General features: G+C 38.4%; 1 protein-coding gene across 1 annotated transcript in view; it reads right to left on the bottom strand.

Moving 5' to 3' along the window:
- The window catches only part of spega (striated muscle enriched protein kinase a), a gene marked incomplete at its 5' end in the record, with an annotated part of 49,750 nt that extends 26,122 nt beyond the window's left edge, over positions 1-23,628 (bottom strand). The window contains 13 exons of the mRNA XM_062997639.1: positions 1,215-1,421; positions 2,046-2,150; positions 2,235-2,354; positions 3,807-4,036; positions 6,009-6,198; positions 6,293-6,451; positions 10,084-10,344; positions 10,711-10,886; positions 11,033-11,121; positions 11,264-11,397; positions 17,792-17,974; positions 20,003-20,146; positions 22,308-23,628. Coding sequence (XP_062853709.1) covers positions 1,215-1,421; positions 2,046-2,150; positions 2,235-2,354; positions 3,807-4,036; positions 6,009-6,198; positions 6,293-6,451; positions 10,084-10,344; positions 10,711-10,886; positions 11,033-11,121; positions 11,264-11,397; positions 17,792-17,974; positions 20,003-20,146; positions 22,308-23,628 — 3,319 coding nt within the window. The remainder of the gene's footprint in view (positions 1-1,214; positions 1,422-2,045; positions 2,151-2,234; positions 2,355-3,806; positions 4,037-6,008; positions 6,199-6,292; positions 6,452-10,083; positions 10,345-10,710; positions 10,887-11,032; positions 11,122-11,263; positions 11,398-17,791; positions 17,975-20,002; positions 20,147-22,307) is intronic.
- Positions 23,629-27,811: the final 4,183 nt, after the last annotated feature.

The following is a 27,811-nucleotide window of genomic DNA, read 5'->3' as shown; positions in this document are numbered from 1 at the left end:
TGCAATCGGGCAGTTGGACGTGCTAAAAGGGAGAAAAAGGGGGAGAAACTGCATAAAAAAATAAATAAATAAATAAAGTAATCATAAGAAACACTGCATTTTGTATTTGTATTCTTCACTCTGTTCCAATTTTTCTGATTTGGGGTTGTATAAAAATACAGTACATGATTCAACACTGTGACATTTCAAGCTCTGGTCTGAATCATTCAAAAATAGGCCACAGTTGACTCATAGATGGGGCTGAAAATGTCACTTAAAAAATTGGATAGCCGCTCAGGTGGCGCAGCGGTAAAAAGAAACGCGCTGCAACCAGGGCTGGATTCTGAGAAGCGTCGTATCGAATCCAGCCTTGCTTTACCGGTTCGAAGCTGAGTGGCTATATGAGCAACGATTGGCCGGTTGCTCATGTGGGGGGTGGGACAAAGAACCGGATGTGGGTCTCTCTCTGTCAGAATGCGATTGCGTTCTCTGCCGGCTGATTGGAGGCGCTTACACAGAGATGGGAGAGGGTGCCCTTAGGGTGTGTCTCTCCGCATGCAACGCTAGGTGGCGCCAAACTCGTCAATGTGTGGGTGGCAAAGATGCATCTGGCTGCTGCTCGTGTTTCGGAGGGGATACGGGTTAGCTTCAATCACCTCCGTCAGGGCAGGGTTCGGCATAGACAGAGAGGAAGCACGATGCTAATTGAACAATTGGATGCGCTAAAAAGGGGAGAAAAAGGGGTAAAAATTTTAAAAAATTATAATAATAAAACTAGAGCCCAGAGTGTGAAACCAAATCACTTTCAAACCATGACTCAGATGTTTTTTGTAGAAATAATGTTTAGAAATAAAAACATGTTGTAGGAAGTACCTGTACAGCATTTAGAATTATATTCATACATTTTATTCAAGCCATAATAAAAGACATCTACTTACAACAATTGCATTTTTGTGTTTTTGAACGAATTATTCAGGCTGAAAAAATAATACACAATGTGGACATCTCTCCTAGTTAGTATGTCTAGGTGTTTCTGCCATTGCAAACAGTTGATTGACTAGGACATCTCTGGGATGAATTTAAATGTCAACTGCAAACCAGACATTCTCATCCAAAACCAGTGCCTGATTTCAGAACTGTTTTTTTTGTTTGTTTGTTTGAATGAACACACTTCAACATCCTACGGACACACTTCAAAATCTCATGGAAAGCTCTGTTAGAAAGATTTTTAGTACCTCTGTCGAAAAGCTGAACTAGGTCAGTAGGTTGAGAGGGTTTGCTGAGAGCTTTTCCTGTGCTGCAAAGGACTCTGAACGCATATCGGACTCCTTTTGTAAGAGATGTCAGTCTGTAGGTGGTCTCTGTCAGACTGGATGCTACGACTGTCCACTGGATGGAGCCCAAGGCCTGCTGCTGGACAGTATACACAAGGGAACTAGGATCTATAAGTGAAAGTTGTGAGAAAACAATAGTTAAAAGGATACACCTTCATGAATAGAATTTCAGAGCTCTGTTCAGTTTCGGCAATGACATGTATGTACACTGACTTGCAACCATTAAATTAATATGTGTCACATAGTGACTTCACAAAATGTACTTGTTTGTTCTAAATGCTTCTTAAGCCCTGTGCTTACTATGTACATGTTGATATTAATAAATATGTTGCGACTATGATCCTGCCAAATGAGTGTAATGACAAATGCTACAATTACTTTTGCAGATTATTTATAATAGAATTGTTAGAGCCAGCTGCAAACTGCAAAACAAAAACATGGGACCTACGAATGATTGATTTACCTCTATGGAAAAATACTGTAAGAATAACAACTCAAAATAGAAAGACCATTTTTAGATAGATACACACTTAATTTATCGAGGTATGTATATGTATATAAGTCATAAATCATAGATCGTAAGTCATAAAATAATCATAAATCATTTTTTCTACTTTACTAGGGTTTAAAATGATAAAAAGCAAAGTAAAGATTGACTGTACTAATAAAGACTTATTTAATACAAAGGGCACAAAAGTACTAATATGACATAATATGTAATGAGAAATTTACCAATAGATGGATCAAGATTTTTCGGTGGCTTCCAGCTGATAGTGATAGTTTTTCCAGTAATGCCTTCAACAACTGGAGTCCCATCAGGCGGGTCAGGAATTATATCTATTTAAGAACATAGTTTTAGTAACCTGAACCATTGTAGATTTAAAGATTTTGGACCATGACTCAATCAGAGTGCCCACTTACCTGTTACATACAGATGGGCATAGCAGGTGGACTTTCCCATTTTATTGGAGATTACACTTTTATACACGCCACTGTGACCGTGACATACTGAACGAATGACCAGACTGTGGACATCCCTGTCTAGAGAAGGTGTATGAAAGAATGAGCATTGGTTAAATGGCAACATAGCATACATAAATTAAACAAAATAACAGAAGATAAGAAAGAGATTGACCTTAAATGGACTATCTTGCAATTCCATACACAGAAAACATACAGTCAGAACAACAATTATTCAACCACTTTTGTTTTTTGTATATAATTTATTTAAATAATATATTGTAGTGTATATATCCACTGTATGCACTGGACACACAAGGTATTTTGACTTTGTACTTTTCATTAATTTAGGGGAGAAGTATGTATTTATATATACTAGGAAATCAACATAAACAATAATAAAACAACACATTGATACAGAAACAGCTATTCAACCACCACAAATTATTAATATTAGTTGTTGGCAATTACACCTTATATAGAAAAAATGTGTTTTGCAGCATTGCAGTTTAAGTTTGCCCATTGTTTCGTTTACTAACTTAAAAATATAACATACTTTATACATTTTCTATTGGATTTTTTTCAGGAGATTAGTTAGATCATTTTAGAATGCAGTATTAGGTTATTTTAGTTTTAATTGGGGTTGTTGTCTTTTTACAACCACTGTTATGGGGCTGATCGCACCTCGCTACTAAAGTCTGAGGTAAAGCACCACACCTGCAAGAATGAAAATAAACGCAGGTGACTGTCAGTTAAAAGAAACAGACATGTCAATTATAAGAACATGATTGTGTAATCAAGCCAAGTTGCTGATCTTCACGTCAGTCCTCCATTTGTTTAGACATACAGACATAATCTGGTGTAGGGGGCACAACTAAGCAATAGGAAAAAAATATTATGATCTGATTTTTTAACTTTTAAAATATTTCTATACCTGGAAAGATCTATGTTTGTAGGAAGCCAGTAAACGCCTTTAACCCTCAATGTCTGCTGCCATGCAATATATTGATTGCTTAACAATGCTGTATAAATGCTGTTTCACACTTGTACACTAGCTAACATATTTTTCTGTTCTGAAACAAAAATTCTTCCACACATAATGCTAAAATGATTAGTGGTGGTTTAATGAACACTTGGATGAGGTCAAGTGCTTTCCATGGCCCCATTCCGAATCTCTCTATCACCAAATTTAAACATTAATGAACCTTAATGGGAAAGTGGAAATTACACACTGGTAACTAGATATTTATCTCATAATTGCATCTAGAAAATGATATATTTTCCTCCTAAACAATGGTGTATCCCTAAAGAAAAAAAACATTCAGGAAGTGTATGACTGATTGTTTTGGAGGCAATGGGTGATGCCTTTTTACTGCCTACTTGATATTAAACCAATTCTTGCTGGTTTTGGTTATCTTGACATTTTTTATCTCTATGTTTTATCATAACATTACTGATCCCTTCTAGTTAAAACTACAGGCTGCAAGTTGATGTGGAGTTAATGTTTTTATAAAATGTATACAGTTGACTTACACTGTGTCATCTTCCTGTCTTCGGTGTTGTCTATCTTCTGCCCATTATGGTACCAGGTGATAGTGGGATATGGCATGCCTGTGACTTTACACTGTAGAACTGCATCTTTACCCTCAACCACCTCAAGGTCGCTGAGAGGCTTGACAAAGTCAGGCATGGTCCTGCGCTCCACTTCTCCCTCCAGCATTTCTGGCTCCTCCGGAATAGAAGGCATCTTCTCCAAACGCGACCTAAAACCCAAAAAAGGTGTAAACAGAATGGATAATCATTTGTTGGATATAGCACTGTAAACAAGTATTTGCCCCTACCCGATTTCTTCTATTTTTGCATATTTGTCATTTATATGTTTCAGATAATCAAACTGCTTTTAATATTAGATAACCAACCAATAAACCAAGTAAACACTACACACTTTTTTAAAATAATGATTTCATTTTTTTAAGAAAAAATATTGATCAGTCCTACCTGGCCCTATGTGGAAAATTGCCCCCGTTGCTACTAAACCAATTAAACAGACCATTTAACCCATTTCAGACAATAACTGTGGTTAATTTCACTAGCCACACCCAGGCACGATTACTGACAGTAATCTAATATAAACTCCTAAGAAAACATGTCTGGCAAGGTTAATAGGGCATTGTTGTGAAGAGATTCAAATTCAGGAAATGGAAAAGAAGGGGTCACAAACCCATTGATAAAACTCTGGGAATCCAGTAAACAGTAAACTTTCTTTGGATAGGACAGCCTTCTAAAAGTTTACTAAGAATGCACCAATGATTCATCCAGGAGGTCACAAAACAATCCAGTGGAACATCTAAAAAACTGCAGGCCTCACTTGCCTCAGTTATTTATTCATTTATTTATCTATTTATTTATTAGGATTTTAATGTCATGTTTTACACACTTTGGTTACATTCATGACAGAAGACTCTCAAGTTTAATGTCAAACACAGTCATGGACAGAGAACGGAGGAAACCCACATAGACACGGGGAGAACATGCAAACTCCACACAGAAAGGACCCAGACTGCCCCACCTGGGGATCGAACCCAAGACCTTCCTGTTGTGAGGCGACAGTGTTGCCCACTGAGCCACCGTGCCACCTGGGGCAGTGTACATGATTCCACAATATGGAAAACACTGGCTCATCTCACATTTGTCAAAACATTATCCCCAAGACTTACAGCACTCACAGCATAATATTCTGTGGACTGATAAGTCACATTAACTTTCTGGAAAACACAGGTCCTATCACATCTGCCATAAAGTTACCATCGTAGTACCTAGATAAATGTCATAACTGATGGAACCATTCATTTCAAAATCCCTAAGAAGAATGTCTACCCCTCAGTTTGTGAGCCAAAGCTCTATCTCTGAATGGCTGAGAAAAACTAAATTAAGGTTTTGGAAAGGTTATTCACCAGGACAATGATCCAAAGAACACAAGCAAGTCCACCTCTGAATGGCTGAAAAAAAATAAATTAAGGTTTTGGAAAGGCTGTGTCCTATCTTGAATCTTATTAAGATGCTGTGGTTAGACCTTAACTGTGCAGATCATGCTTTAAATAGAAGAATAAAAAATAGAAGAAATTTAGTACTGTCACTACTCTGGCATTCCTGAAAATATTACACAAAGAGCACAACATGCAAGATTAAAGGAGATGAAACAGAGTACACCTCAAAATTTTCGAGAAATAGCTTAGATCTTTGTTCATGAGTAAATCATTAAATAATGTGTTCAGTAAGGAGTAAAAAGTGCAGCTGTTTGTGTTCAGTCTAAAAGTATGTGTCTATTTTATATTACTTTGTGGACTTTATATTACTAAATTACATCACATTTTATGAGAAAGCAGAGCAGGACATGGAGTGGAGTTTGCAGGCCACTAGGGTTCCTCTAGAACTTATCAACTTGACAAACAATGTCTTTTAGGATTTAACTTGGAGCACAGGGGCACAGTCTAGCCGAAAAAGGAGGCTGTGGCTGCAAATGTCAAAGCTTATATAAAATTTTTATACAGTTCATTATATAGACTTGTTGGCAATATTGTTGTCTACATATTTATGCCTATATGGTGCAGTTGTACTGGTAATGTAAAATAATCAAAACATGATAAAGCAAAATTATATTTGTTTATAATATATGTTTTCATATAATTCTACATTGTTTACACTGATTAACCCTTGATATGGAGAATATCTTACATGTGAGATGATATTACTGGTCGAGGTTCCTGTACGAAGAGTTCAGCTGAGCTTTCAACGTGGCCATGGACATTTTGAGCTACAGTCATGTAAAATCCCTCACACTGCTGGGTAACATGAGCGATAAGCAGGGAGTGATGACCACCCTCAGTGAGAAATCGAATGTTTTCACTCTCCACCACTGGTTGTTCTGATGAGGAGAAAAAGCAGAAAAAGCAAATACTTTACCCAGAAATGCCAGTGCTAATGTATGAAAGCTAGGAAAGCAGCTGTAGTTTTCTTACCACAGTGGGTCCATGTGACTTCTGGAGGTGGTGTTCCACTAACTTTACAGTCAAAACGTGCCGACCGGCCTTCGATAACTTCCAGTGAATCCAGCTTGCGTGTAAAAAGGGGTTCCTTGGATGGGATGACAGTGAGCTTGGCACTAATAACAAGTTCCTCTAAACATTAAAAATGAAGGAAAGAATGTAAATGCAAACTAGTTTATGTCAATATACACCAATCAGCCATAACATTAAAACCACCACCTTGTTTCTACACACATTGTCCATTTTCAGCTCCACTTACCATATAGAAGCACTTTGTAGTTCTACAATTACTGACTGTAGTCCATCTATTTCTCTGCATGCTTTGTTAGCACCCTTTCATGCTGTTTGTCAATGGTCAGGACCCCCACAGGACCACCACTGAGCAGGTATTATTTGGGTGGTGGATCATTCTTAGCACTGCCATGACATTGACATGGTGGTGGTGTGTTAGTGTGTGTTGTGCTGGTATGAGTGGATAAGACACAGCAATGCAGATGGAGTTTTTAAACACCTCACTGTCCCTGCTGGACTGAGAATAGTCCACCAATCAAAAACATCCAGCCAACAGCACCCCGTGGGCAGCGTCCTGTGACCACTGACAAGCCCGGAGTGGCTAATCGGGAGATTCGGGAGGATTCCCGATGGGCCGGCTCATGTCAATCTCGAGTTTGGGCCGGTTGGGAAAAATAATTTTGACACATCTGTCACATTTCTATTTTTCTTCTTGCATTCATTCTTCTGACAGCGCAGCCCCTACATCACAGTAGATCAGATGGGTTCTACCATCTGAGGGAATCCCCCCCTTCCCAAAGTTTAAGTTGGTTTGGCCCACGAAGCGTCTTTTCTGGAGCGCCGGTAAACCATCAGTCGGACTCGGTGGTGATGGAGGGCAGGTAGAGGCCAGGTGGAGCCGAAAAAAAACAGTTAAAAAAAGGGGGGTTGGAAGAAGATGCTGCCGAATGTGCCAAATTAACAGACTTGTTTTCCAGAGGACAGACCCCATGCAGCCGGTAAAGAGAGATATGGACATTTGCAATGTCAACTTAGTGTAGTTTATTTTGTAGAACCCAATACACACCATTAATCACAAATATCCAGTTTCAAGCTGAAAATAAGAAACATAATTTGAAGTGTAATATATTAAATAGCCTAACTCATTAATGGAATGTTTTTGTTCCGACGCTACTGTACTGATGATCCATGACTACTGAAGGGACAGGTAGATGATAGTCTAACAGAGTTATTTAAAATAGGGAAAATTAGGCATTTATGTGACATATCAAACTGTGAATGTATTAATCGCTTAAAACATTTAAACCATAAAGGTCTGTTTTGCATAAGTACAGAGCCACTAAGTAATTACATGTTAAACTTTGCAATGCATGTGTAATGTTTTTTTAGCAAAACTTGCACCCTGGGCTTGACAGTTTATCCAAAAATCAGACCTCTCACACCTATGAGAACCTTAAAGCAACCCATTTAAATATAAACCACATCACAACACTGCTGTGTGCTCTATTACATAAAAAACTAGTAACATGCAGCGTAACAGCTAAATGCTGCTTCACCATGTTTAGTTTACTTGACTAGCTGACCTAGTCTATGGATCTAAAAGATCTATTGGGTTTATATTCTCTAAACATATCTGAGATATATTCTGAGCCAAAACCGTTCAGTGATTTATAGTAATGAAGAACAGGAACAAATATCAAGACATGAAATACTTCAGCATTTAAAATAATTACCATAAACAAACAACCCAGTAGCTAGAGGATTATTACAGTTAAAAAAACTAATTAAGACATACCTACTAAGTATTAAGACAGACCTACTCTTAAAATTAACCCCATGGCAGACCACTGCCTGTATTCGGGCACAGGAGAAGTTCAGCCTATTTTGTTTATGTTACCTTGAATACCTAAAACACTGTAGTTCTGACAAATTACAGTGTTTATATTTTGTAATATTACAGGGCTGTATTTGTAATAATATTGACAATTTTTATATCAAACAAACCAGCAGAATCTCACAATCACATTTATATTGTCCGTAGAACTACAAAGTGTTTCTATATGGTAAGTGGAGCTGATAAAATAGACAGTGAGTGTAGAAACAAGGAGGTGGTTTTAATGTTATGGCCGATCAGTGTATGTAATATAGATGTTTAAATATACACAGAATGGGGCAAAAGTCTGAGATCACTAGTGAAATATTTATATTTTTCTTGAATTTATGCCAATGCTTTCATTACAAATCTAAACCCTAAAGCTTTGCAACTACTACTTGAAGACCTGTCAATAGAAGAAAATCAGGGGGTGCTGATTGTCTGAACTTTCCCTCACAGTCACCAGACGCGAACTCTATCAAGTGATTATAAAAGATATTACATTTATTAATGTAAAAATGTTTATTTAATTACTTGTTATCCCCTTTTTACCCTTATCTATTTCCTATTAATTATATGCCAATTCCAACCAACTAGCTGGGTTTCCCTTACAGTTAGTCAAAAGCTTACATACATGGTTAATGTCTCAGCAGCTTAAATTTTTATGAATTTGAATTGTTCCCCATATTTTGTTAAAAAAACACACAAAAACAATACAAATACAAGTAAGTACAAAATTAAGTCTTTTTATTTTATTTTTTGTGGATTTGTGGATAAAAGGATTTTAAAAGTATATACACATAAATACACATACAGCACTCTTTTAAAATTTTATTATGTCCCTTAGCAGTTTTCACCTTGAGTAGCTGCTTTTATTACCACATTTCAGGCACAAATTTGGGTTGATGTTTGACCACTTTTGTGGCAGTTTTAATAGAGCTGTTTTCTGGCACAGACTTAACTTTTTAGCACCGCACACATATTCTCAGTAGGTTTAAGCTCAGTACTTTGAGAAAGCCATGTAGGCCAGCATTGTGCCATTGTCCTTCTTGAACACCCAAATGCAGCCAGCATACAAGAATTTTGTAATCTTTATTTTTTAAACGTCTATACTATCTTTGAGGAGGACGCCAGCTGAGGCAGTGTGTTGCTCTGGGCACTGATCTGCTTGGAAACCTTTGGTAGTTGCATTAATATTTATGTTATCATGACACGAACCACCTACCTAAACATTGTTGCAGATTAAGACCCTTTATGGTATTACTCTTGTAGCCAGATAATGTGACACTGCAACTCGTTTAGGAATGGTTTGAGGAACATGACCAAGAGTTCAAAGTGTTGACTTAACCTGCAAATTCCACAAAGCTCAATCCAACAGATCATCTGTGGGGTGTGTTGGACAAAAACAAGTCCAATCCATAGATCCACTGATTGTTAACATGTTGGTACCAGATTCCACAGGACACTTTCAGAGATGGAGTTCACATAAGACTTATATTATAGGTTATAGTTGTTTTGCTGGCATGGGGGGCCTACACAAAATTTGGCAGGTGGTTTTATTGTTGTGGCTCCAAAATGGATATGTACCTTTTAGCATTAATGCTATTAGCACACACACAACCATGACAGATGCTGGCTTTGAAATGTAAACACCTGCGTATGTCTAGGCAACCTGATTCTGTATGTTAGTCCTCAGAATGACATTTTATTTAAAGAACAAAACAGTTATTGTCTCTTTTACTGAGACTAAATTCTAAGTTTTTCCGCTGCAGCATTCAAGAACTTGAAGTAAGACATGTTTGAGTTATTAATAAAAGTTTTCTACAATTAATTATTAGTCTTGATCCAAATAATGATAACACTCTTATGGCAAGCTCACCTTTTGCAGTGCTGAGTTTGCAGGTATAAACACCGCTGTCATCCTCATGCACCGATTTGAGCTGCAAGCGACACCTCTTTCCATCAAACTGCATCTTACAGTCTAGCAGAGCTGGCTGGATTAGTTTCCCATTAGCCAGCCAGTCCACTTCAACATCATATGGTCCAGTCATATGGCATTCAAAGAGGGCTGTTCTGCCAGCTCTGACCTTGAGGTCTTGCAGGGGACTGGTGATAGTTAAAATCTCTGGATGTGGAAAGGCTGGGGGAAAAAAATGAAGATGATGTTAGATAATAGGTCTACTTCACTACTTCTTAGTGAACTACTAAGAAATTAATTTAAAGGACCTGCTCAAGAGCTGGTGTAGTAAGATTCAAAGCTTTAACACTGATCAGCAGTTTAGTGCCTTAACCACCTAGCAACCACTGCCCTCATTATTATAATTATTATTGTTATGTTGTTGCTATTAGTAGTAGTAGTAGTAGTATTAATTAACCACCTTTCCAAAAATTGTAAGTTAATTACTGCTGCCTGTCCTGTCCAGACTATATTTCCACCTGGCATTTCTGGATGGCACTGGACCCACTTGGACACTGACCAAAGCTGCTAGTAAAAATATGATCTCACCTTTAACCTCCAGCTGACATTCCGTCTGTTTGGTGCCATATTCATTAAGGATCTTGCACATGTAAACTCCAGCATCAGATTTTTCTGCTGATTTAATTTTCAGCTCACACTTTCCATTGTCCATCTCAGTGAGCTCATGCTGTCCACCAGCTTTGATTTTCACTCTATCCTTAAACCTAAAATAAAGTTTTCATTCTAATATTATTTTTAAACAGAGGTTTGACAGATTTACAATATGCAATCAACAACATTTTCTGGAAATAGGAAGGAAAACTTATGGGAAACATGCAAGCAAAAACAAAAGAAAAAACAAGTTTCTTACCAGCAGACCACTGGTTTAGGCTGCCCACAAACCTGGACATATAGATTTACATCCTCTCCCTCTGTGACCATCTGGTCACTCAATGTAACCTATTGGAATTGATAAATCTTAGTATCAACTGACAATTATAACAAGTAACAAAAAGCAAATTAATAATTTATTCTTCAAAACACATGAATAATTGGTTTAAATTGTTTATTCAAGACTACGATGACAGAAATAGAGGGTGACCTGGAATGTTGATGGTTCTTTAAAACATGGACTTTCCATCCTCTCCTCCATGGGGGTCTTCTCATCAGTAAGCACTGAACTAAAGGGCTTTTTCAGCGGCAAGCTCAAAGACCCACTCTGACTCTGAACAGATTCTGAGAAAGACACAAATTAAATGAAATTAACACAATTTTTACCCATAGTGAGCAAACATCTGGTAAACTGTGGATTTAGAAAGTATTTAGACATATTGTTCCACTTCAAAATTACTGTGGTCCTAGGAACACTTAAAGCCTTAATGCTCAATCAATTTAAATTGCAATGCAGCATGAACGCTGAAGAAAAGCATGTGTACATGGTAGGTAAGAATCCACCACTGACTGGTTTAAAGAAAACACTTGCTGTAAAAAGCATGTGCTAGCCTGCACGCCTTCTCACCCAGCAAGGTCGTCATGCAAACAGAAAGCGCCAAAGTGCAGGGAAATTGAATATACCTAAATTAAACAAGGCGAAAGGGAAAGGTCGCCCTCCCATCACATAGACACACATATACACACACACACACACACACACACACACACATTTCATACGGCTTTTTTTTTTCATCTTAACCATTTGTAATGCTGGATAATGGTATTGATATGTATTTATGTTATTGTATGTATTTGTGCTGGAACCCTTGGTTTTAGTGGGAAAAAAAACAATGCTAAATGTGAAATTTTAGGCAAGTGTGCTCTCTTTAAGACAACAGTTGTTTTCCTATTTTACCATGTTATTGGCCAGGGTACGAAGAGAGATTCATTAAAATTATTTGCTGGTGGCCGCTCAGGTGGCGCAGCAGTAAAAACACACGCTAGCGCACCACAGCTGGGGTTTCGAATACAACGTATCGAATCTCAGCTCTGCAATATGGCTGGCTGAGCGGCCACATGAACAACAATTGGCCTGTTGTTTATATAGGGGTGGGGTATTAAGCTGGATAGAGACTCCTCGTCAATGATGCACTATGACCTCTGCTGGCTGATTGATGGCGCCTGCACAGAGGCGGTGATAGAGTGCGGATCAGGGTGTGTTTCTCCGTACACAAGGCTGATTCGCATATATGCACTCACCTAGTGTGGGTGACAAAATGCATATGGCTGCTGCCCACATGTGGGAGGGGGCGTGGGTTGGCTTCGCTCTCAAATCAGAGTGGGGGTCGACATTAGTGGAGAAAAAGCGTGATGCAATCGGGCAATTGGACATGCTAAAAAGTCGGGAGAAATGCATAAAATATAAATAAAAAATTTATAAATAAAAAATAAGTTGCTGGTGTAGAAGGCTCTAACTGGAAGGCACTGAGCCCTGACGTCAACCTTATTAAGCACATCTAAAAAAAACTACAATAAAGAATGGCTTTTGGCTCTGTGAATCTATCACAGATGATTGGCTATTATAGCACCGCTAAAGATCCGTACTAAGCACATATACACTATATGGCCAAAAGACTGTAGAAACCCCACTATTTATTGGGTCCAGGTGTTCCAGACACAAACATTGTTAATATGCTCAATGTGTATAAAGCAGGGTCCATAAAAACAACAAGCTTATAGGCAGGTGTCCACATAGTTTTTGCTATTTTATGTAATTATGTGATGTTTAGGTGTCCACATACTTATGGTCATAACAAATAAACACAGACATTAAAACAGATCCTTATTCATCCCACTCAACACCATAAGTGTAGCCTACACTGCCACAGTATTGCCTTTTTTTCTTTTACCACGACGGGTGTTGCCATGGTAGCAAGACTTGGAAAGTGAGGAGACAGATTCGAGAGGGTAGTGGGTGATGAACACAGGCAGATGGTGAAGAGAGTGAGCTCTAACTGACCACAGCTGGAGACAAGTGATTAATGTATCGCTCCCTAATGGTTCAATCAAAACTGCTTCGCTTACAGAAGGCACCACTGAAGCAGAACAAACTGCACATGAATGGAAAATTCCAGAAATGCTTTATAAGAGTAGTCTGACTGCACTCGACACAACAATAAACATCTACAGCCTGCTGTATTGTGTTAGGAGAGCATTAAACAGCATGCATGGAAACATCTAATAAATACTCTGTATAGTCAAAAGTATGTGGACACCCTTCCTGACAATAAGGTTCAACGTGGTTTCAGCCACACCATTTGCAAAATAGGCAGTGAACACCTGCTTAAAGATTCCAGACTCCACCTCGTGCTTTGTTTATTAGAATTTTAACGTCATGTTTCACACTTTTGGTTACATTCATGATAGGAAATGGTAGTTACTCATTACACAAGGTTCATCGGTTCACAAGGTTATATTGAACAAAGTCATGGACAATTTAGTATCTCCAATTCACCTCACTTGCATGTCTTTGGACTGTGGGAGGAAACCAGAGCACCCGGAGTAAACCCACGCGGACACAGGGAGAACATGCAAACTCCACACAGAAAGGACCTGGACTGCCCCACCTGGGGATCGAACCCAGGACCTTCTTGCTGTGAGGCAACAGTGCTACCCACTTAGCCACCGTGCCGCCCCCGCCCCTGTGCAGAAAACAAAGTCCATAAAGCTATTCTTAAATGAGATTGGTGTAAGGAATTCCAGTAATCTGCAAAGAGCTTTGACCTTAACCCTACTGAACGTGTTTATTTTTTCTGAAATTTTTTTCCCCCAGTATCCAATTACCCTGACTGCATTACACTTCCCCTCCACCCTCTACCGATGCTGACCTCCTGTGCTGACTGAGGAACGCCGCAACTCACACACACCCCCTCCGACATGTGTGCAGTACCGACTGCATCTTTTCACCTGCACATATGCGGGTTTATATGCGGATCAGTTTTGTGTACGGAGAGCCACACCCTGATTAATGCATTATTCCTCGAATCTGTGCAGGCGCCATCAGTCAGCCAGCAGAGGTCGTAATTGCATCAGTTATGAGGAGCCCTGATCCGGCTTCCCACCCTGTATGAACAACAGCCAATCGTTGTTAATGTAGGCACCCAGCCTGCCGGATGCCCAGCCTCTCAGCTCTGGTGTGCTAGCGTGTTTTACCACGGTGCCACCTGAGCACCTACAGGTCCTTCTCAAAAAATTAGCATATTGTGATAAAGTTCATTATTTTCCATAATGTAATGATAAAAATTAAACTTTCATATATTTTAGATTCATTGCACACCAACTGAAATATTTCAGGTCTTTTATTGTTTTAATACTGATGATTTTGGCATACAGCTCATGAAAACCCAAAATTCCTATCTCAAAAAATTAGCATATCATGAAAAGGTTCTCTAAACGAGCTATTAACCTAATCATCTGAATCAACGAATTAACTCTAAACACCTGCAAAAGATTCCTGAGGCTTTTAAAAACTCCCAGCCTGGTTCATTACTCAAAACTGCAATCATGGGTAAGACTGAACGATTTCTGAACGAATAGGCTGTTCCCAGAGTGCTGTATCAAGGCACCTCAGTGGGAAGTCTGTGGGAAGGAAAAAGTGTGGCAGAAAACGCTGCACAACGAGAAGAGGTGACCGGACCCTGAGGAAGATTGTGGAGAAGGGCCGATTCCAGACCTTGGGGGACCTGCGGAAGCAGTGGACTGAGTCTGGAGTAGAAACATCCAGAGCCACCGTGCACAGGCGTGTGCAGGAAATGGGCTACAGGTGCCGCATTCCCCAGGTCAAGCCACTTTTGAACCAGAAACAGCGGCAGAAGCGCCTGACCTGGGCTACAGAGAAGCAGCACTGGACTGTTGCTCAGTGGTCCAAAGTACTGTTTTCGGATGAAAGCAAATTTTGCATGTCATTCGGAAATCAAGGTGCCAGCGTCTGGAGGAAGACTGGGGAGAAGGAAATGCCAAAATGCCTGAAGTCCAGTGTCAAGTACCCACAGTCAGTGATGGTCTGGGGTGCCATGTCAGCTGCTGGTGTTGGTCCACTGTGTTTTATCAAGGGCAGGGTCAATGCAGCTAGCTATCAGGAGATTTTGTAGCACTTCATGCTTCCATCTGCTGAAAAGCTTTATGGAGATGAAGATTTCATTTTTCAGCACGACCTGGCACCTGCTCACAGTGCCAAAACCACTGGTGAATGGTTTACTGACCATGGTATTACTGTGCTCAATTGGCCTGCCAACTCTCCTGACCTGAACCCCATAGAGAATCTGTGGGATATTGTGAAGAGAAAGTTGAGAGACACAAGACCCAACACTCTGGATGAGCTTAAGGCCGCTATCGAAGCATCCTGGGCCTCCATAACACCTCAGCAGTGCCACAGGCTGATTGCCTCCATGCCACGCCGCATTGAAGCAGTCATTTCTGCAAAAGGATTCCCGACCAAGTATTGAGTGCATAACTGAACATAATTATTTGAAGGTTGACTTTTTTTGTATTAAAAACACTTTTCTTTTATTGGTCGGATGAAATATGCTAATTTTTTGAGATTTGAGATTTTGGGTTTTCATGAGCTGTATGCCAAAATCATCAGTATTAAAACAATAAAAGACCTGAAATATTTCAGTTGGTGTGCAATGAATCTAAAATATATGAAAGTTTAATTTTTATCATTACATTATGGAAAATAATGAACTTTATGATTACAATATGCTAATTTTTTGAGAAGGACCTGTATATGGCTTGACCTCACAAATGTTCCATTGAGTTAATCAGCACAAATTCCCACAGACACATAAAATCTTGTGAAACATTTCCTAGGAGTGAAAGTGAAGGCTGTTCTAGTTGCAAATCAAGGGCAGATGCATATAATTGTCCATTGTTTTAAAATAAAATGTCCAACAAGCTTAGGGTCAGATGTCCACATACATAGGTCTAACATAATTTATTTAACAACCCAATCTGCTGAGCGAACAATGTTTATACAGCACATTAGATGATTCATTTGGTAGAATAAGTTCTATAATGTAATTGTACTTTTTGATATTGCCACTTAATTTCTTGTTAGTGATTAAGACTAGAAAACTAGGGTTAATTTGTCTGCAGAAAGCAAATGTCATTGAAATCTCAAGACTGTCATGACATGCATATTTCTTACAAGTGTATGTAAACTTTTGACTTTTACCATGTATTCATCCTCAGTAACCTATGCATGAAGTTTTAAACTTGTGTGGAAAGTTTACTTTGCCTCGTGGCCGAATTTTCTGGCTATAAGGACACATTTATCTTACAGTGGGAAAAGAAAACAGGCTGCAATTATTTCAAGGAACAAGAGCCACTATAAATATACTGTGTACCTAGTGACCTAAAAAGGAAACACAGGCCTGGCATCTGCACTAGTCCCAGATAGCAAGAGCACTTCCAAAAACAGCTGCAGCTTTATAGAAACATAAAGTGACACATTTAGATACATCTGGATCCTGAAATTTTGTGAATACAGCATTTATATAAAAGTTGTAGTAAATACAGCAGTAACACTAACTAATATACACTGATCAGCCATAACATTAAAACCACCTCCTTGTTTCTACACTCACTGTCCATTTTATCAGCTCCACTTACCATATAGAAGCACTTTGTAGTTCTACAATTACTGACTGTAGTCCATCTGTTTCTCTGCATGCTTTGTTAGCCCCCTTTCATGCTGTTCTTCAATGGTCAGGACTCTCCCAGGACCACTACAGAGTAGGTATTATTTAGGTGATGGATCATTCTCAGCACTGCAGTGACAATGACATGGTGGTGGTGTGTTAGTGTGTGTTGTGCTGGTATGAGTGGATCAGACACAGCAGCGCTGATGGAGTTTTTAAATACCGTGTCCACTCACTGTCCACTCTATCAGACACTCCTACCTAGCTGGTCCACCTTGTAGATGTAAAGTCAGAGACGATCGCTCGTCTATTGCTGTCGTTTGAGTTGGTCATCTTCTAGACCTTTATCAGTGGTCACAAGACACTGCCCATGGGGCGCTGTTGACTGGATATTTTTGGTTGGTGGACTATTCTCAGTCCAGCAGTGACAGTGAGGTGTTTAAAAATTTCATCAGCATTGCTGTGTCTTATCCACTCATACCAGCACAACACACATTAACACACCACCACCATGTCAGTGTCACTGCAGAGAATGATCCACCACCTAAATAATACCTGCTCTGTGGGGGTCCTGACCATTGAAAAATAGCATAAAAGCAGGCTAAAAAAGTATGTAGAGAAACAGATGGACTACAGTCAGTAATTGTAGAACTACAAAGTGCTTTTATATGGTAAGTGGAGCTGATAAAATGGACAGTGAGTGTAGAAACAAGGAGGTGGTTTTAATGTTATGGCTGATCGGTGTATATAATCCTTACTTGGCTGCCTCCTTGTCAGTAAAATGCTTTGCTGTTTGAACAATGATCAAATACAGGACAGAAGTGTGATTTATTTCATTAAGGACAGAGAGCTCTTTTTATCATTCATCGTGACAACCAATAGGGAGCCTAAATAACACTCTTTCATTTTAGACTGTACTAAAAAGACATGGTTAATAATTACAGTTTAAAGCATTACTTGTAGAACAGGTAATGGGATTTAGACACTCTATTCACCTGAATTAATTGAAAGCGTGGCCCAGCAGGATGCCTGTCCCATTTTGCTCTTGGCTGTGATGGAATAGGTTCCTGCGTCACTGGGTCTCATCTGGCTGATCCGGAGACTGTGCCGTCCCCCCTCCTCTTCTATGTCATAGCCAGTACCATCCCCTAGCTGCAAGTCACCTTTCCTCCATGTCACTGCCAACAAGTAGTCTTAAATCAGAAACATGCAGCGGCCATAGAAACATTTATTCACAAGCCTAAATTGATTGTTATAGACTTTATAATGTGATCAAATGCAATTTAAATCCAAAGACATTTTACATGTTAAAAAAGGTGTCTAAAAGGTTATCATTATCTAATCAGAAACCTTTTATCTGACAGCTCTGTTTAGTGTCTGTAAAACACTGGCATGTTATCTGAGGTCACATACCTAAAACACTAAATTCCTGATACTGTTTACTATCTACACTGTGTCTTCCTAATTTTACAGTCAATTTTTTACCATGTTACAATAAATATGCATTTTGTACTTTGAAAAACCTCTTCTTGCCTACATAACATCACTAAGATCTCGATGTAGCAAGGTCACAAAATGCAATACAAATCTGCAATCATAGTTTATCTGGAATTAGTGTTCAATGTATTAAAGCTGCAGCTATGCAAATTGCATTCTGTCATTTTAATAAGAAAATTTTAACATAATCAATCTTCAAATATCTTTTTAAACAGTATGATTAGGGTGTCAGCCCTGTAAAAAGCAACCAAATAGACATTGAGTTTATAGATCATTATACAACTACTTCAATGTATGTAAAACACCTGTCACGAATCAAGCCTCTTTGGGCTCCCGGATTGTTTATGTACCACGCCCCTTTTTCTGGGCGCACATGTTAGAGAAGTTTTGTTTTCAGTGTCAAGCCAACGCCCCCTCATTATGATTGGTCTCCTGCTAATGATCCACAGCTGCACCTTGTTAGGTGTAATGCTCAGAGCATTTAAGCAGGCAGCTGTGGATCCTTGATTGGAGACTTAGGGTCAAGTATAGTTTAGTCATGGGTCTAGATTAGCAGAGCGGAAGCACGATGCAAATTGGATGCGCTAAAGGGGGAGAAAAAAGGGGAAAAATTTATTTAAAAAAATAAAATAAAATTTTTGTTATACATCTCTGCGTGTGTGCGACGCCCCCTCTTGTCCAGTTAGCCCATTCATTACAACACCCAAACCATAAAACCAAAGTTTGTGGTTACTTAAAAGGTAAACAATGGACCTGGCAACCACTCTCTTTGGAAAGACGAAATAAGTTCATGCACAAAACTTACTGCTGCTGATTGCCCTGATGTTAGTAAAACAAAAAGAATACACACTCACTTACACAAGCACTTTATTAGTTACACTTATCTGGTACATACATTATTTCATAAGCTATAATTATTATACAGAATAACTATGTGGTTATGCAATTATGAACACTCTGAACACTTTCACCTGTATCCCATTCGTCAATTGTGAGTGAAACCCCCATAGGGCCACTAGCGACCAGATGCTATATGGGTGGTGAACCATTTTCAACACTACAGTGACCTGCAGTAACATGGTAACAGTAGTAGCATGTGTTCATAACAAAGAGGCCAGTATGTATGTAAAAATCCCCAAATACTGCTGCACCTAATACACTCATACCAAAACAAAACCCAAGTCATTACCATCTTAGTGTCACTGCAGTGCTGAGAATGCCACAACATTCAAAAACATTTGATTAGCTGGGGTCCTATGGGGGTCTTTTTCAATAAATGGTGTACAGGGAGGTAACAAAGTGTGCATAATAACAGATGGGCTACAGACAGTAATTGTATATATAAGTTTATCTGCATCATATTTGTAGCTCATAAAATAATCAGTGAACACACATACCGAATAGGTGTGCCTAATAAATTGCAAAGTGCTCGGTGAGTAAATAATTAGCCAACCATCCAAAATCTTACCCTTTTTAAGATTTTTGTTTAAATCTTAAACTAAACTTACATCCCACATTTTCCTCATTTGCATATGCATAACAGAGAGAGGCGCAATATGCATCCTGCTTATTATGGAGTTTAAACATGGTGTGTTTTATGAAATGCCATTACTGATTGGTGGAAGAAAAACAATAATATTAAAATTATGCCTCTAATTTAGAATGTTTAGGAAGGGCCTTAAATGCTTCATTTTTCTGCAAATTTGTACCTCGGGAGGTTTTTCCTGCAATGATACACTCCAGTTTCACCTCAGAGCCTTCAGCCACAACAATGTCCCGAAGAGGAAGTTTGAACACTGGACCTCCTGCTGCATCCTCTTCTGCAGACATGTAGGAATCATCAGAGGAGTCCTCTGGAAAAGCAGAGGATAAATGGGTTTTGCAACAGCAATTAAGAAATAATCTGAACTAATTAGATTTTTTCAGATTTTAATATAGAGTTGCAAGACAGCAAGTGAAATTATTTTTAAATGACCTAAAAGTATACTTAAATTCTCATAAAAAGTGGCCTAATACCTGTTAAAGTCATAAAAAATAAACTAATACATTCCTTCCTGAACTAATAACACCAAACAATGATACTTTCCATGGCTTTATTACACACACTGAATACATTTTCACAGACTACACTGAAGAAGAAACACTATTTCTATTTTTGCATATTTGTCATACTGAATTGTTCCAAAATAATAAAAACACCACCAACTAGCTATGCATGAAACCACTGTGTGGGCAATTATCTTCGAATGGAGAGAACCTGTGGTGAATGGAGAGAACAGAAGAACCAAAAATCCTTGAAGAGCACTTCTAGAAAGTCTCAAAAAGCCCAAACAAACATATAAGAAACTCACCTGCCTCAGATCTAGTATATAGTTAATGTTCATGATTTTATCATTAAAAAAACCTAGTCAAAGACCCAAATTAGAGCCTAATGCTGCTGTTGGGACAGAACTTTAAACACGCAGCTCATTTTTAAAAACCCTTTAATGTGGCACAGGATTTAATTTAAAAATTAGGATGCAATTGCTTTTTTTATACTGATATACTGTAGGTGTTGCATAAACATTTTATCATTTTATTTACAAGTTAACAAAATGATTATTGTCAAATGTTCATTTTTGTCATTTGTTACACCTCATGTGAGAATCTAAAACCATTTAGTATGACAAATATGTAAAAACTTACTTTTTTAAGTGATTGTCTTATTCCGTCTTCTAGCTTCAGGCGTCCGCTACCCTGACATCATTGTTCCCCTAATTGATGCAAATTTTTAGGTTTATAAGGTGATAACGATGCCCCTCAGTATGATGCTCCCACCATCATGCTTTACAGATGGAGTCAGGTTTGAAGTTGGTGTACAGTGTATTTTTATCAGTCTACATAAATTACATGTATAACCACTTTTAGGTGCAATGCATCTATATTATTTGAGATAAATATTAAGTGTAATGTATGATTTATGTAGGTTTTTCCAGATAGAATTTTTAAACAGAGGGATGTTAAACACAAACCTTATTTTCAGAAAAGCTGGGACATTTTATAAAATGCAGTAAAAAAAAAGTTTTCTGTGAGTTTAAAACACACCCAAGAAGAGTTGGAACAGAGGCATGTTTATCACTGTGTTATATCACCTTTTCTATGTACAGTATTACAGTTTTTAATCATTTGACAGTCTCCTCTTTATGTTACAGTAAATTTTGAATACAAGACAGATCTGAAGTCCACTGCAGACAGGCCAGTCAGGCAAACGCACTCTGTGCTGTGCTATCATTGGGGGCAGCATGGTGGCTAAGTGGGTAGCACTGTCGCCTCACAGCAAGGAGGTCCTGGGTTCGATCCCCAGGTGGGGCAGTCCGGGTCCATTCTGTGTGGAGTTTGCATGTTTTCCCTGTGTTTGCATGGGTTTCCACCGGGTGCTCCGGTTTCCTCCCACAGTCCAAAGATATGCAAGTGAGATGAATTGGAGATACAGAATTGTCCATGACTGTGTTCAATATAACCTTGTGAACTGATGAATCTTGTGTAATGAGTAACTACCGTTTCTGTCATGAATGTAACCAAAGAGTGTAAAACATGACATTAAAATCCTAATAAACAAACAAATGCTGTCATAGTGCATTCAGAATAAGGCCAGGCATTGTCTTGCTGAAATAACTATGGACTTCCCAGCTTTTTCAGTGCTTTCAGGCTAACCCGACTTTACTTTTCTCCTGACATAAGATTTGTGTCTTTTAAGTTAGAAAAAAAAATTTTGTTCTCTTTTGACTTAAACCATACTTACTATAGTACATAATTATTGCATACACCTAGCTAATTGCAGCTGGCTGATATTTTCATAACAGTATTTTTATTGGTGTCATTGCAAGTCACAAAAATGTGTCATATTTAAATGTTAAAATGTGTTATATTCCTCCTGAGTTCTGCTAAATAGGAGCATGCAATGTTATTTTTATCTTATTCTTAAAACAACCTGCCCCCCTTAAACCTCGCATTTAGGTGAAATGTTTTTCTCACCTTGCTCTGCAGACTTTGATGGCTTCTGCTTATGCCTTCCTTCTTTTTTCTTCTCATCTGTTTGTTTTGCATTCTTTTGGTCAAACAACACTTTTGTTTCATTTACTGGCTTATCTTCAATTACAATGGTAGGGATAGACATTTTGAGTGGTAAGTGGAGTGTTTCTTCACCTTCATCAGATAACCTTGGAGATGTGGAAGCAGTTCCTAGCCTTGGGGGCTTTGGTGGTGCTTTAATCGCTTCATCTTGAAAATTGGACTGCTCTTTCTTAAAAGACTTTTGGTCCTCCTTAGGTAATAGCTGTTCTGGATTTGGGATTTTCAGATCTTTTTGGGGTTGTAATGGTAATGTGCCTTTCAAAGTGTTTCTCATCCGCTTTGGTAAACTCTTTCTGGGTACTTTGTTTACTAGGTCTTTCTCCAAGTTACCAGTGCCCTCCTTTAATTGGCAACATTCTAAGTCTTTCAGCGACTGGTTCCCAGTGCATTTAAACCCAGTTCCTTTGTTATTAGGTTTAGATGCTTCGTGTACCATCTCTGCTTTTGCTTGTTCTGCCAGATTTTTCACAGGCAGCTTTGGCAGCTCCTCTGAATCAACTATACCTCTGCCTGTTTTTTCATCTGCAACTCTATCAATGATCTGTGGAATTGGCTCAACTTTATCCAATGGCTGCATGACTCTCTCAGCGAGATACCCTGTAGAAAATGCTTTCTTGATGTTAGGCCTTCCAACAAGTTTTTTGATTCGCTGAAGTTCCTCTGAGAATTTACTTTGAAAAGTCTGGACTTTCTGAGCGTAGCTGGGCCGTTCCTCCAGGGAGGATGCCCTTTGCTTGTAGATTGACCTTTTGAGAGCCACATTGCTTATGCGCTCATCACTGGTCCTATTTGCTTTACTCCCTCCATCGTCAGAATCACAGGATCCTTTTTGGCTGAAGCCAGCCCATGAGATCCCAGATGTGGGCACTTTTGGTGTGTCAATGCTGTGCCTGCGTTCCTCAAAGGCTCTTACCTTGTCAAGGATTTTGGATTTTGTTCTAGAAAGTTTTGAAGGCTGAAATAAGGCTGATTCCTGGGAACCACTACTCTGAGATGATGTAGAGGATCTGGAGGACTTGGTTTTACCTGGAAGCTCTCCTTCTTCTCCTACCTTTTTGCTTCCATTTTGGGCTGTTGTGGAGTCTGCATCGCTAACAAAGGGTAAGGCAGATTTGGCGCTCTCTGCATTTTGGGATGGCTGGGTTTGGACAAGTGGGGGTGCTACCCCTGTACAACAGTCCAATTGGTTCCTGGAATGGGGGTGATTTAGGGAAATGTAATGTTATGACAAACAATAACATAGCAGGACACTAATAAAGTGTTGCATCACAGTCTTTATGTAAGTGGGTTTTGAAATATCAAATGTCAATGATTTTTTTTTCATAACAAATTAAGCAAAAAAAACAATTAAACAAATATTATGAAGAAAAAACCAAGCAGTGCAAGACAACAAATGCATGCAAAAAGGTGCTGAAAACCATTAATGCATGCAATTATAAAATTTCAAAAGATGAATAACAAACCAAGTGGAGTCTAAGGAAGGCAATTTTAAAAAATGAAATAAATAAATAATGAGTAAAAAATAAGGACTAATGAAAAAAATTAAAATAATGAAAATGTTTTTTGTAAATTTGGTTTGTGCCCATTTAAACCACAAAGTGTTGTGCTGTGTTATCGCAAGAGCCAGTTTTACTCCTGGACACTGTATATAGAAAACGTCCTTTGTCGATAGAGGCTGAACACGCTGCCATAGTAGTCACTGGCTAAGGACATACTTTCCTCGGACCCCACCGCTGGGTAGTACACACTGATCTGAGAGGCCCGCACAAGGGCTTCCACACCCAGATGTCTCACTGGGGGGCTCTCGACACACCCAACATTTGCTTGCCTGACAGAGTGGAGGGGGTCTTGTAATCCTGGGGCTCTTGAGCCCAACGCCATCATTTCTCTCTCCACTATGGGGCCATCACATGGAGTGGGAATATGAGCCACCGTTGTTTTTCCACCACCTGAACAGACATCCTTTATTACTACGGAGACAAGATTCATGCCTACCCTGATCAAAATTACTAGTGGACATCTTTACCTGAGAGCTGACTGCTGGCTTCCTTAGCCTGTGTGGCTCTGGACCTTTCTTTTGTCTCCATGGAGACCTGAGACTCACCATTCTCATCATCTGTGTTGTCTGAGTCTGCAATGAAACAAAGGAGGGCTAGTCAAACAAATATAACTTTAACAAATGTTCGTTTTCAAAAATATTCAAGCCTAATAGGTGAGCAAATAAAAAAGATGTGCAACTTCATTCTATTTGCAAACTATATGAGGAATACCCTTGTTCATATATAGGCATGATATTTTTGTGTAAATGTAATGCAAGAACAATGGTACAAAGTGGTAAATGGGTATCACAAAAGACTAATTATCAAAGGAGGTCACCAAATTTGGAAGTCTGTGGCAAAATATGGATCACTGCGCTAATAAAAAACAGTCAACGTGCAAATTGATATTACTCATAAAAGTAACTGCAGCCACAAGCCATTGAAAACATCAGGTCTTACTATAGGATTTTATGTTTAATGGATGGAAATTGATTCCAAACAAATTATTCATGCAAGCAATTAATAAAAGATGGCAGGATTTCAGCATGGTTTAGACTACAATTCAGATTACAGTTGCCAGCATACAAAACAACTCACTCTTAAATATTTCAATAGTAATCACTGTGATAAGCAATTTCAGTGTAAATACAATTCACCAGAGAAAGCACAGTTTTGCCATTTGTTTGCCTTTTTTCGTCCATAAAGTCTATAGTGTTTCAAGAAGTGTAAGCACCAGTTTTAACAATGCCTTTTGGCAACACTAGTACAACCCTAAATTCAAAAAAGTTGGGACAGTATGAAAAAAAACACAGCATTTCTTACATTTATTTTATCTTTCATGTCATTGCAGACAGCATTTACTACTCTGCCATTTGCTATTAAACAACATCCATTTCTTTCAAAAAACACCTTAAATAATGCTTCGTCTGACCAAAAAACACATTTTCACAGTGTGATGGTCCATCCCAGATTCCTCAGAGCCCTGAGAACTCAACAGTGCTTCTTATTTTTTGCACAGTACAGTTTTAGGTAGCATTTGGTAATGTAACTCAGAGATGAATCAGAGGTCAAGGGTGTTTAGCTTAGGCTTGCGTTCTTGCCTTTTATGCACTAAAATTCCTCCACATTTCTTGAATCGTTTAATCATATTATGGACTGTCGAGGGAGAAATATAGATAAGATTCCTTTATTGATCCCCATGGGGGAAATTCGAGTGTTACAGCAGCTCTAGTACAGTGTAAGTACAGTAAATAGAGTAAATAAAATAGAGTAGGATAAAATAAAAAATAAGGACATTATAAAAAAAAATTTGCTATGCTATGCAATTACTATTATACAACAGTATGGTAATTACTACAATATAATAAAAACACTATATATTCTATATGTAAATATATACATATGTGTAAATAATGAAACATAGAGTCCAGTGCTGGGAAAAAAGGTATCGGGGATCTTGAGTTATATATACAAATCCTTTAAAATCTTTTTTTGAGGAACACTGTTTTTTAAAGATTTTAATAACCTTCTCACACATTTCTTGACAAAATGGAGAGCCTCTGAAATCACATCAATTATTTTTACTTCATTACTAGTGCTTAATTGCCCCTGTCCCATTTTTTGGGAATGTGTTCTGGTCTGAAATGAAGGAATGGAGGTATATTAACAAATGAAATAAAAGAATGAAATTTGACCAGGCAAAGCATGAAAACATGAACATTTTGGGTTCATACTGCCTGCAATGAAATAAAAATAAATGTAAGAAACACTGCATTTGCATTTTCCATACTGTCCCAACTTTTTCTGATTCAGGGTTGTATAAAAACAAACAAAACACATGAAGTTCAGTACGTTGTTCAGTATTATGTTTAGTAAAGACAGCTTTGTATTTAAAGAGGTTTCATTTACTTTACTTATTGTCTGCCACTAAAATATGAGGACGACAACAATTTCACAAGAAACGAACAAGTAAAGAAAGCATTACCATTGCTTTGCTTCCTGCACAAGCGAAAAACTTTACTTCCATAGCGGCAGAAAAGAGAGGTAGACAAGAAAGCACTGTTACTATAGAAACAAATGTCTATCTGCAGGCATGTGCAGCTGCACAAGATAACATACGCATACAAATACACACAACTGACACATACACACTCATTCACATACTCATCTTTCATACTCACACAAATAAATGTTGTTGCGTAGTTCTAAAAACCTAACTGATATTTAAATGTATTGGCATCTGCCAGAGAATTAGCCAGATGCTTTTTATCATTATCTTTTTCTAATTCTCTTTCCATTTACAAAACAATCACTTATGCTATAGGCACAGCTATCATGTCAGACAAGCACATTTAATCTTTTACTGCTTTCTTAGATCTAAACACACCATGAGCGAGTCTTCCGAACATCCAGCTAGTGTGTCCAGCTCTCTGGAAACAACAAAAACAACAGTTAAGGATGTAGTAAGCTATGAATTATGGACGGTTATAAATGCATTAAATGAACATGCTTTGACCCTCAAATCTTAATTCAACGAGGCAGCACTAACTCAGATCAAATACATGATGGAAAGATAGCAAAAAAATGCATGATCATAAAATGTTTTTTTTTTCTTTGCTTAGTCAATATTGTTGGTTTGCAGCATTTTAAACACCCTCCCATCTTGCTACCAAGGCAACAGGGTAATTGATCCCACAGGCATTCTCACATTTGCTCTCCCAGTAGCACAAAAAATGTTTATTTACAAAGAGACGTCTCACATTACAAGTTCTAGTGGACCTAAATATGGGACTGTTACTAAAATAATTTAAAATTTCAATAGAATGTAAGTTGTTAGAACTATTAAGAAAGCTAATTAGATGTCATTAGATCAAGGTTAAGGAGATATAGGAGTGAAAAACCTATATGGTAAAACTACCTAAAATGTACTATATTTCAGAAGAACCACATGTAGAGCTAGACGACTCACCTGAAACCTCTTTTTGGACCAGATTTTCTTCATGGCCCCTCATGAACTTAATCTCCCTTACAAAGCGTGCATTTTCCCGTTCACCTGCATGTGCTGAGACAAAAAGCACCTAAGTGTAACCTGAACTGGATTTATGGCTCGAAAACGTCAGCCAGTTGAATCTGTCAAGTGCAGAGCTTTTGTAAACAAATTACGAGGTGCACATACCAGAATTTTCAGTCCTGAATAAGAAGAATGATGCTCAAGATCCACCCATGTTTGTAATGCACTGGCATAAGAAAGGCAGCATGCCTCCAACCACGGCATGTAAAAATAACATCCAGAGAAGAAATCCAAGTGAGCAGAGATTCCCGATAGCACGAAGTCAGATCCCTGGTCTAAATCAAAACAGTGATTTT

This window comes from Trichomycterus rosablanca, chromosome 6, assembly GCF_030014385.1.
Source record: "Trichomycterus rosablanca isolate fTriRos1 chromosome 6, fTriRos1.hap1, whole genome shotgun sequence".
In the NCBI taxonomy this organism is placed as follows: domain Eukaryota; kingdom Metazoa; phylum Chordata; class Actinopteri; order Siluriformes; family Trichomycteridae; genus Trichomycterus; species Trichomycterus rosablanca.
Note: the sequence above shows the minus strand (reverse complement) of the source record. Positions and strands in the feature narration are given on the sequence as shown.